The 12082-nt window shown below is 41.3% G+C and overlaps 1 protein-coding gene across 3 annotated transcripts in view; it reads right to left on the bottom strand.

Moving 5' to 3' along the window:
• SCP2 (sterol carrier protein 2) overlaps window positions 1-12082 on the bottom strand; it is a 90597-nt gene that overhangs the window by 25085 nt on the left and 53430 nt on the right. For 2 of the 3 annotated variants that reach the window (XM_058655265.1, XM_058655273.1), the window contains one exon: window positions 2475-2628. In XM_058655265.1, the coding sequence (XP_058511248.1) occupies window positions 2475-2628 (154 nt within the window). Of the gene's footprint in view, window positions 1-2474; window positions 2629-7754; window positions 7777-12082 lie in introns of those variants that run through there. The other variant, XM_058655280.1, reaches the window with a different exon arrangement.

Raw genomic sequence — 12082 nt, 5'->3', positions numbered from 1 at the left:
GAAAGCAGTGGAGGATGGCTCAAGGCCTTAGGACCCTGTACCTACGTGGGAGACCTAGAAGCAGCTCTGGCTTGAGCCTGGCTCAGCCCCAGCTGCTAGGAAGCATCTGGAGAGTAAACCAGCAGATGGAAGGCTTCTGTCTCTCCCTCTATCACTCTGCTTTTCAAATCAATCAATCGATTGATCAATTGATCAATCAAGGGAGTAAACCAGCAGATGGAAGATCTCTGTCTCTCCTCTCTATCGCTTAGAACTGATCTATATGTTGATTATGGTGGTAGCTGACTCTATACTTGCTGAAACGTACAGAAATATACTAAAACGGGTGAATTTTACTGTATGTGAATTATACTATAATTAAGATGAAAAATCAAAATGAAGCTGAGTTTTTAAAACAGGTTTCATCTAATACAGTACAGAATTCAAGCTTACTTCCTTTCAGTCTGTATAAACTCTCCACTTAAAAAAACTGAATAGGATATTTTCATTTATAGTCAATATCCATGTTCAAAACTGACCTACAGTTTAAGTACAAGTCAAATGCAGTTGGTCACACGGCTTAAATTTGACTTCTCCTCTTTGTTTTCATGGCCCTATTGTAGCACTAAACATTCCAAGTCTATATTACTACAATGGCCTCCTACACATTCCTAGTTTCTGATTGCCACATCATCCAGTTCAAAATAATGGCACAGTATGATACACACACTTTTGCTAAAACCTACATCCAGGGTGAGTTCTAAACTCCCGAGCACAGCATTTGAGGCAAGTCCTGTCACCTACACAGTATCAGCCATGGCCCTTAACACAAGTACACACAAGGTAACCCTCTAACCCACACAACACTTGCCCAACCTCTCCACCTATGTACAGGTCTGGAAGGACCGTCTCTGTCTTTCTGCCAGGCAAGACCAGTCTTACCAGTCCCAATTTACATTCTCTATGGCAGTTTCTTCCTCTGAGCACCCACTGTGTTTTAAGAAAAGAACACCCTTCCTTGCCCACAGACGAAGGGTGTGTCAGGAGGTCTAAACATGCAGTAGTTTCTCCTTCCAAGTCAGCTAAATGAATAACTACGCAAGGTAGATGTTGTATAATGGGAAGCCTAAAATTCCTGCACTTAAAACCAAACTACAGATAGGGCACTGTGGTGCAGCAAGCCAAGCCACAAATAAGCTAATTAAATCTTTCAAAAAATAAATAAAATAAAGCCAAACCACAGTAACATTTTAAAATTACATTTGCACAGAGTTAAAGTTTTAAAAACTCCAACTTTGGCCATTGTTTGAGCTATGCTCTACTACAAAACCTATCAAAATATTTGCAATATGTCAAGCTAATTTATTATTAACCATTAACAAATTATGTGAATTTATTTCATGATTCTGCTTTCCTATGATGCCCAAATTTCATATCGTCCTGCTCTCAGCAAATCAGCCACATTAACATGGTAGCTACGGGAGCTCCTTATTGTAAAGATTCTACTGAGAGTTTCAAATATGATGTGGATGAATCACAGAGATCAGCACAGATGAAGAAATCAGGTTTAGGAATAAAGTTAAGATTCAATACTTTTACTTAATTCAATTCAATGAATATTCACCCTTTTAAGAGAAAGTCCGGGAGCAAGAAGAGTAAGCCAGAATTTTTACCACAGAAATGATATTATGGACAGAGGAAGAAGAGTGAGAAGATAAAGATATTTTAGAGCTTATTAAAAAGTAAGAATTATGACAAATTCCATAAATGAGCTATGTCCCAGATCCTTTGAGGAAAGAGTGATTAAATAATCCCTAAGAACTTCAGGAAACAATCAGCATTCAAGATTGCAGTAGGATTCGAGTAAGGAGGGAAAATAAAGACATTTCCATTTCATTCAGACCATTGGTGCCCCTGCCTTAGGTGGTAAGAAATCAGGCTGGAATACTCCAGTGTGGAAAAGCAAAGAGAAAGGGCTCATCAGGAGAGATCACAGTGAAGGAGGCAGGGTCGAGTTTCGTCTGAACATGTCTGCAGATGGAGAAAAAAGAGTAGGTGGAAAGAGAAAGGTGCAAAGAAGCAACCCTCAAATGACAGCAGGAGGCTGGAAACAAATGAACTGTCCAGGAGAAGGAGAGTCGGGGCTGGCCCCTTGGGGAAAGAGGGACACTTTGATGGCCAGGCCCTTGACCAAGAGGAACAGTCAGCCAGAGACACCAGGAATCCGGTGGCGAAGGGTGCAGGACGGAGGCCCGAGGACACCCTGCGGGACAGCAAAGCAAGGGTGACCGGGGCTCCACCTTCTGGTCCAGCACTCCTCCTTCCAGAGCAGAACTTCCCGGAGGCTGATTTATAGCTAAAACCTGACGGCCAGCCTCAAAGCCGCATTATTACAGCATTGGAACGAGATACTTTTCTTTGAATCCTAAGACAATAATACTAGGGTTGCTTTACAGGGAAAGCCTCCCGGAAAGCAAAGTCAGCAGACCACTTACCTGGCGGCCTCGGGAAACCCCATCCTGTAGAGAGTGACCACTGCAGCTCCTCCGAGGCCCAAGTTGTGCTGCAGAGCAACCTTCGCCCCAGGAACTTGCCTCTTTCCGGCTTCCCCTCTCAGCTGCCAGCACAGCTCGGCACATTGAGCCAGACCTGGCAAATCGAACACAGAGCAGCCAGAGCCGCGGGTTGGGCTAGCGTTTAATCACGACTTTTAAAGCATCTGATTAAGTACTTTCAGCATTGACCATAGCTACGTTTTCCTCCTAAGTAATCTCTGTATTTAGACAACAGCCAGGATTAAGAAATTCCCTGTATTCTTTCCACTTATCTAGCCTACCATGTGCTGACACATGCAAAGTGAAAACACTGCATGTACAGTTGTCTGGCTCAGGAAAACTAACATAGCAGAAGAAAAGAATCCAGGATTAGGATACCCACTTTCCCTTAAAAAACAAAAAACAAAACAAACAAACAAAAAAACACTTAATTGCTATGAGGAATTCCTCCCCACCCCTTTCCTCAAGGTGTTCGGAACAAGAATTGCTTTCCAGACGTATTTGCAGCTATTCACAAGAAAAGCTCTGGATTCACATTGACACTCCAGCCCTGGGATCGCAAAATCAAAGTTATTTGCATCTGGAAGAAACCAATCGGTGCAAATACTGAGAAACAGAAAAGTTAAATAATCTGTGATGGTCACAAAGCCAGCTAACTCCAGAGCGGGGATTAGAACTCAGGCCTCCAGGCTGTAGGTACACCGTCAGGACAGGATAGCTGAGTTAGAATGTCCTACCAGCGCCAACTAGTTCCACTCTGCCAGGTACAACCTCTGACTGACCACCTGTGACAGCTTCCCTCGCAAGCCCCAACCTTCCTGAGAAATTTCAACAGCTACTTTTCATTTCTAAGCAGTGTCAAAATTAGCAACATCTTAAATTCGCTTGAACATATGCATTATAAACAGTCTTATGGTAAAACAGTGTTTAGGTCATTGTTCCTTTAATGATTTTCAAAACTGTATACATTTTGAAAATTGTAGATCAAAATGAAATGACTGTGTTACACCCAAATTTCAGGACAATCCATATTACTAAAAATTACCCTATAGGAATATTCGAATTGGTTTTACATGGTGAGAAAATATTGCTAGTTAGCTGCACAAAAGAATACATACACACAGTTTATAACTATATTTAAAAAGAAAGTTACCATTTTAACCAGATTAGTGGGAAAAAAGGTTTAAAAATGGAAAGAAATTAATAACAAAGAAAACAAACAAAACCAGAAATACAAGGGAACAAAAAATGGAAAGAAATCAATGCTGAGGAAATTGTAGCAAGACATCCACTTCCATGTAGCACTGGGAAAATTTAAACCAGCACAACACTTCTGGAAAGCAAAGTACAAAGTTATCAAGAGCCCTTAAAATGCCTTGAAAACCAAATATACACAAGTTTTACAGCCAAATATACCTGTTTATTACCTTGTGTACCAGAGAAAAAACCAGAAAAACAAACTGAAATAACTGGGGAATGGTTAACATTCTCTGGGTGAGGGCTCAGTCCCACAGGACGGCCAGAATGACCTACACCGACTGGCTACAAGCCTGTGTGTACATGACTCCCTCGCGGGGTTTGAGTAATTTGCTAGGATGGCTCACAGACCTCAGGGATGTTCTAGAAGACCGAGGGGAAGAGTTGCTGAGGGTGAGCTCTGGAAACACCTTGAGCCCACAGGCATCTGTGGGCAGCCCTCCTAGGGCACAGGTGGATACATCTGCATGAAGCTTTTACAGAGCTTTTACAGAGCTTGATCACCAGCACCCCATCCACAACCACCTTCTGGAGACTGGGGGTACAGCTGGAAGTTTCAATATTCATTTAATGATCATTTAATAATTGTGACCAGTACTATCTGGAAACTTTTTAGTGGTCCCACCCTCAGTCACCTCATTTGCATAAACTCAAGTATGATGAAAGTTGAGTAACTCCTATCACCCAGGAAATTCATAGTGTTTTAGGAACTTTATAGGAGAATAAATATTACCTATCATCCTTATCATTCAGGAAATTATAAGGGACTTAACCAGATCTGTGTGGTTCAAGAATGCTGTAAGACCGGAGAAGAGCTTGCACAATAGTAGGTTAGTGCAGGGGAAGTTCAAGACAGCTAAGGGGGGAGGGTATGGAGACATACCAATGGATGGAATATGGATGGACACTGGAAGGCCTCCAGATGTCATAACAACTTCAATCACACCACACTACTAATACTGAAGCTGTGACACATCAGGTATCTACTCAGCACCTGCACTCTCACATGAGGCAGAAAGGAAGGCAGGGAGGAAATGAAAATCCATATTATCACCAACTGATTTTCTCACTGACTTGCTTTGCACAAAAGCTAAGGATGGGAGAACAATGGTCATTTGAGCTTTGTGGCTGTCCGATTTCACAATGAACAAGAGTTTCCTGCACTTTCCAAATCTAGATCTGTGAAAATGGAAGTCAAAAGAAATCTACTGTCCAGGGCCCGGGCGCAATAGTGTAGTAGTTAAAGTCCTCGCCTTGCACTCCCAGGATCCCATATGGTCACCGGTTCTAATCCCAGCAGTCCTGCTTCCCATCCAGCTCCCTGCTTGTGGCCTGGGAAAGCAGTCAAGAACAACCCAAAGCTTTGGGATCCTGCACCCACTTGGGAGACCCAGAAGAGCTTGTGGCTCCTAGCTGCAGACTGGCTCAGCAACAGCCACTGTGGTTCACTTGGGGAGTGAACCATCAGACTGAAGATCGTCCTCTCTGTCTCTCCTCCTCTCTGTATATCTGCCTTTCCAATAAAAAATAAATAAATCCTAAAAAAAAAAAAAAGAAGAAATCTACTGTCCAAGAAGAGAGAGCAGAAAAAAGTGCGTGAACTATTTGAGAATTTTTTGTTTTTAATTTTCCTGCCTTATTGGTAACTCCTGGCATTGAACTGAAAACTTTTTCCCCCTCTGCTTGGAAAAAAATAAACTAGCAAACACAAACATGATACAAAGAAACTGTGGATGGGCACAAGGCTAAGCATCAATGTTAAAGTATGCAGAAGAAATCAACCAGTAATCCCTCTGCCTTTTCATCAGGGGGAAAAAAAAAACTATTAGCTGAATATTTCATTTACCATCATCTTACTACAAAATTTTTCTAACAAGGGCCCGGCGGCGTGGCCTAGCGGCTAAAGTCCTCGCCTTGAACGCCCCGGGATCCCATATGGGCGCTGGTTCTAATCCCGGCAGCTCCCCTTCCCATCCAGCTCCCTGCTTGTGGCCTGGGAGAGCAGTCGAGGACGGCCCAAAGCTTTGGGCCCCTGCACCCACGTGGGAGACCCGGAAGAGGTTCCTGGTCCCAGCATCGGATCGGCGCGTACCGGCCCGTTGTGGCTCACTTGGGGAGTGAAACATCGGATGGAAGATCTTCCTCTCTGTCTCTCCTCCTCTCTGTATATCCGGCTTTCCAATAATAATAAAATCTTTAAAAAAATTTTTTTTTTTTTTCTAACAAGATGTTGGCTGATCAATGGACCTGGGAAGGATTTCCTTATCCTTGGATCGGTGAGATTGACAGCATTTCAGAACTACTGAAACCACTTAAGCAGAACCGGAACAGGCTCCACACTGAGGACCCTGGGTTGATATGGGGTGGCCATTCCCCATTTCCAGGTACTGGGGCAGTTGGGAGACTGGGCGCAGCTTCTCCACTTGTCTCTCCCCTTCCCCCAAACACAGGAGGAAGAAAAACAAAATTTGGACCCAATGGTTTCGCCCACTTTTCCCTAACCCTCTACCCTTCCCATCCTGATCAATTATGTAAACATCATTTTAAAAAGATGTTGGCTGACTTTTTTACAAAAATAATTAGTCTAAGACTCAATAACACATTTAAAGAGTATGAAATCTGGATGTTTCTAAAAATACTGAATGAAACTCAATCACTCTAAGATTACTACAAGGCTAAACAGATGAGTTGTTTATTATTATTTAAAGCTCTTTAAAAAGCAGTGTTTAAACAAAAATAATTTATTGTGGAGCTTAAACATGTAAATTCATGACAATTTAACGTGTAAATTTCATCAAAAGGTCTAGCCAGCGGAAATGAAAGCATAAGGTAATATAACAGAGTAGGGTAAAATGTATATAACAAACTACAAAGCAACTACCAAAAATAACAGGACAAAGTTCTATCTAAATTAATCACTAAAGGACATAAAATAGAGGAAAAAAATGCTCAATCCTTAAAAAAGGCTGGAATAGGGCTTGGCAGCGTGGCCTAGTGGCTAAGGTCCTCGCCTTGATCCCATATGGCTGCTGGTTCTAATCCCGGCAGCTCCACTTCCTCTCTATCTCTCCTCCTCTCAGTATACCTGACTTTGTAATAAAAATAAAAAAATAAATCTTTAAAAAAAAAAAGGCTGGAATAAAAATGAAAGGAGTATAAAGAACAGCTGGGACAAACAGAGACAAAGGGTCAGAGCAAAATCAACCATATTTATTATTCATGACACCAAATGGAAATGCTGTCTAAACACTCCCAATTAAAGACAGAGATTGTCATGTCAGGGTAAAGAAAAAAATAAGAACCAGTAAAATGTTTCCAACGCATCTTAAATGTAAAGTCACAAATAGGTTAAACACAAAAGGATGGAAACAGAAAAATGTTAACACTAGCTAAAATCTGAAAGCTGGAGTGGCTAACTATATCAAATCAACCATGAAAGATTTCAGAGCAATATTTAATCAGGGACAGAGAGGCTCATATTTCATAGTGACAAAGGGAAAGGAATAAACTCTCCTTATTCACAATCTTATTTATATATACAGAAAATCTGGTAGAGTTTTGTAAAATTAGTAGAATTCACAAGTGAGCTCAGAGGGCTGGCATTGTGATACAGTGAATTAAGCAGTGGAAAATGGCCCAAAGGATTGAGCCCTGCCACCCGAGAGGGACAACTGGAAGCGACTCTCGGCTCCTGGGTTTGGCCTGGCCCAGCTGAGATCACTGGTGAGCAAACCAGTAGATGAAAAGACTTTGCTCTCTGTCTCTCCCTCTTTCTGTAATTCTGACATTCAAGTAAAATATTTTTTCTAAATATGTAAATTACTTTAAAAATGAAATTGGCAATAAATCTCAAAAAAGATGTCTAAGACTTATATAGCAAAATTACATATATATGTATATATATAGCTCATTATATAGTTCATGTGCCAGAAAATTCAATATTATCTCCAAATGAATCCATACCTTCAATGAAATCCTATTCAGAATCCTAGGAGATGTGTTTGTAGAAGTCAACAAATTGATTCTAAAATCTCTATGGAAATAAGGACCTAAAATAACCACACAATTCTGAAACAGAAGAGCAAAGTCAGAGGACTGAGACTGCCGAGATCATCAAAAGAGGATGGTACGAGTGTAATCACAGACAAACTGGGCAGAAGGGAAGCTCAGCACTCAGGCGCGTACATTTACGCACAGCTGATTTCTGACAAAGGCACACAGCGCAGGAAAGAAAGCACGATCTTCCCAACAAAGGGAGGGGAAACAAGAAGTCCACATGCAAAGAATGAAACTGAATCCACACCTGTGCCCTATACAAAAACTACCTCAAAATGAATCACGGACCTAAATTAATACTTCAAAGTATAAAACAAAGGGAAAAAAACACGATTAAGCAAACATTTCTCTGATATGACACCATGCAGGAGCTCAGAACCCAATACCCACACCAGCTTGCAAACTATTTTGAGACAGAAGGGTAAGAGCAGGTCAGACAGCCTTCTTGATTCTGAGGGCTTCTCATCTGGGTCCGCCCACCATTCCTGGAAAGCAACTCACAAAAAGCATACAAAGCCCAGCGACCCATCCCCGCTTTCTAGGAGGGGACACTGTTAACAGAGATTAAGAAGAACCTCATCAAACAAGCCTTGGTTTATTACCATTAGATTGCCCCCTTTTTGTCTGTGTTTTCCACAATTACCTTTATCATCTGATTTAAAAAAAAAATAGTTTTTTTCTAGATCTTTTGTTTTCCATTTCTGAAGGCTCTATCATATGAAACTTTATTAAGCAAATTGCTGTTTTCCTTGTGGTCATATAGCCTTTCTTATAAGAGTGTCAGCCATTACCCTTATGATGGGTGAGCAAAACATATTTTTCCCTTTAGCACCAGAAATAAAATCTGCAGAACTGATAAAAAGCGGTTTTAAACAAATTTAAAATTTTGACTCCGTAAAAACCACTACTGAGGTGGGTGCTACAGGGCAGCACGTCAAGAGACCACTCAGGATACCTACTTCCCTGTCAGAGTGTCTGGGACCAAGTCCTGCCTCTGTTCCCATGGAGTCTCCTGTTAATGCACTGGGAGGCAACAGGTGAGGGCATGGGAACTTGGGTTCCTGTCACACATGTGGGAAACTTGGATGCAGTCCCTGGCTCTCAGCTTCTGCATGGCCCAGTATCAACTGTTGCATGCATATAGAGACTCTCTCATTCACTTTCAAATAAATGGCAATAAATGAATGAACTTGAGAAAGATTCTATCAACAGAACAAAAAGCCACAGTTGAAAAGAAAATTTTTGCAAAGCATTTATCTGATAAAGAAACTTGATTCATGGGCCCAGCATGGTAGCCTAGCGGTTAAAGCCCTCACCTTGCCAGCACCAGGATCCCATATGGGCACCAGTTAGTATCCCAGCTGCTCCATTTCCCTTCTAGCTCCCTGCTTGTGGCCTGGGAAAGCAGTAGAAGATGGCCCAAAGCTTTGGGACCCTGCAAGTGCATGGGAGAGCTGGAAGAAGCTCCTGGCTTTGAATCAACTCAGCTCTGGCAGTTTTGCCCATTTGGGGAGTGAACCAGAGGAAGGAAGATCTTTGCCTCTTTCTCTCTATAAATCTGACTTTCCAATAAAGATAAACAAATCTTTAAAAAAAAAAAAAACTCTTGATTCAACAGAAAGAAAAACCCAGCTTAAAAAGGAACAGGAGCTGCCATAGTGGAGTATTAGGTTACCACCAGCAGCTCCAACATCTCTCTTGGACATCAATTCCAGTCCAGGCTGTTTCACCTCAGGTCCAGCTCCCTGCTAATGGCCTGTGAAAGCAGTGGAGGGTGGCCCAAAGCCTTGAGGCCCTGTGATATGAACTTAGGCAGGCTGCTAGGTCAGTATCAAGAGTTCGCATGTTTGTTTTTTTTTTTTTTTTTTTTAAGATTTCTGTATTTATTGGAAAGGCAGATTTATAGAGAGAAGGAGAGACAAAGACCTGCTGGTTTACTCCCCAAATGTCCATCAAGTGCTGAAGTTGATCTGAAGTCGAGAGCCAGAAACTTTGTCCAGGTCTCCCATGTCGGGGCAGGGTCCTAAGGATTTCAGCCATCCTATTCTGTTTTCCCAGCCACAAGCAGGGAGCTGGATGGGAAGTGAAGCAGTCAGGATGGGAACTGGTGCCCATATGGGATATCTGTGCTTGCAGGTGGAGGATTAGGCAACTGAGGCATCATGCTGGCAACCAGATGAACATCTGGCTTGGCACAGCTTCAGTCACTGCAGTCATTTGGACAGTACACCAGAAGATAAAATAATCTCTGTCTTTGTCTTCCCTTCTCCTTAACTCTGCCTTTCAAATAAATAAATGGATCTTTTACAAAGCAGGTAAAAACTTGAATATACACTTTACCAAGGAAGATATACAGGTATCAAATAAACACATAAAAAGATGCCCACATCATTAAACAAATGCAAAATAAAACTACAAGAAGATGCAATTACAATTAGAATGGGTAACATTTAAAGGACTGGCAATACCAAATGTTGACCAGGATGAAATGAACAAGAATTTTCTTATAACTGATGATAGGAATGTAAAACTGCACAAGCACTTTGGAAAACGGTTGATAGTTTCTCTACTTAACAAATAATTCAGTCATTCCATTCTCAGACTCACTTAAAAGAAAATATGTATTTATAAAATGACACATGAATGATTCAGTAGTTTTACTCCTAGTAGCCTGATACTGGAAACAACTAAAATATCCATCATCAATAAACTGAGACATACCCATATATTGTAATACTATATGGCAATGAAAAGAAATGAACCTCAGAAAAACCAAAAACAAAGACAAAGAATATGCTGTAAGATTCCATGTATACAAAACTCAAGAAACTCTTGTGCATAGAGAAAGCAGCTCAGTGGCTCTTCTGGATGAGGCAGGGCAAGAGCTGGGAGGGAAGAATTACAGAGAAATTTGAGAAAGCTTCTGGATTCCTTCCCTATACTGATTATGATGACAATTCAACAGACATATACGTAAGTCACAAGTTACTAAACTGTATATCTTTAATAGGTGAACTTGCTTGAATTCTGACTTTCTCAATAAAGCTATAAAACACAGAGTTAAAAAAAAAAAACAGTAGAACACAGAATATATAGTCACGATATCTTCTCTCCCTGACTTGGCAGGAGTGCTTACGTAAGAGTTGGCCTGCTCCTGGCTGCTCTAGCTAGCAACTGGTATCAAGTGCAATACATTCTTGTGGGTTCCATTTCTCCTGGGACCGCTGCATAAGAGCTTAATGATACAGTACAATATTCCTCACAATATAGCGACAAAAACATGATGAAAAGTGAAATAAATACTTTGGCAAAAAGTTATTTCGGTCTTACTGACTTGCTGAGTTTATGAGATTCTATTAGGTCTCAGAGTCACTGCCCTAAAATTTTTTTGGAAACTGCTTGTAATGTGGAAAGAGAATCAAGCCATGGTTCGTACATGCTAAGCCTGGTGGTTAAAATTCCACTTACTCTCACTTCATTTTCATTCAAAATCTTAAAAGCAAGTAAGTCTATAATATCTCTAAAAATACTAAACCACAAAAATAAAAAATCACAGGATAGAATAACACATAAAAAGCTATGAAAAACATCAAGAGCTATGTAAATTTAAATGGAGAAAGAATTCTATTCCTCTAGGAGATCAGAGCACCTCACAACTGGAAGGATCTAAGAACTCATTCAATCCCAGGGCCTGATACTCAGGCAAGTCCCCTTATAACCCTGATGTTACTTGTATCCTGACACAAAGGGGATGAGTCACCCACATGCTCAAAAGCCAACCTATTCCATTTTAAAAAGTCTACTCTTGTCAACTATTTTCTTTTTTGCTTTCTAAAAAATATTAATCTTATTTATTTGAAAGGCAGAGTGATAAAGAGGGAGAGACAGGAGAGAAAAAAAAAAGTGACCTTCCACCCACTCATTCAGTCCCCAAGTACCGACAACATAGAAAACTAGGCTGGGCCAAAGTCAAGAGCCCAGAACTCCATCCAAGTCTCCCACATGGGTGGCTAGGGCCCAAGCACTGTGGCTCGATCCTACTGCCTTCCCTGGCACTGGATCAGGAGCAGAACAGCCAGGAATTGAATGACACGTGTATACGCCAGAGTTGCAATGGGTGGCTTGACTCACTGCATCACAATGCCAGAGCGAACTTACTGCACTTTGAAAGCTGAGGGGTGGGCATCTGGCACAGTCATGAAGTCAACACCTGATACACCTGCATCCTGTATCTG

The sequence above is a fragment of the Ochotona princeps genome, chromosome 2, assembly GCF_030435755.1.
Source record: "Ochotona princeps isolate mOchPri1 chromosome 2, mOchPri1.hap1, whole genome shotgun sequence".
NCBI classification, from domain to species: domain Eukaryota; kingdom Metazoa; phylum Chordata; class Mammalia; order Lagomorpha; family Ochotonidae; genus Ochotona; species Ochotona princeps.
This window is presented reverse-complemented; position numbering and strand designations above follow the sequence as displayed.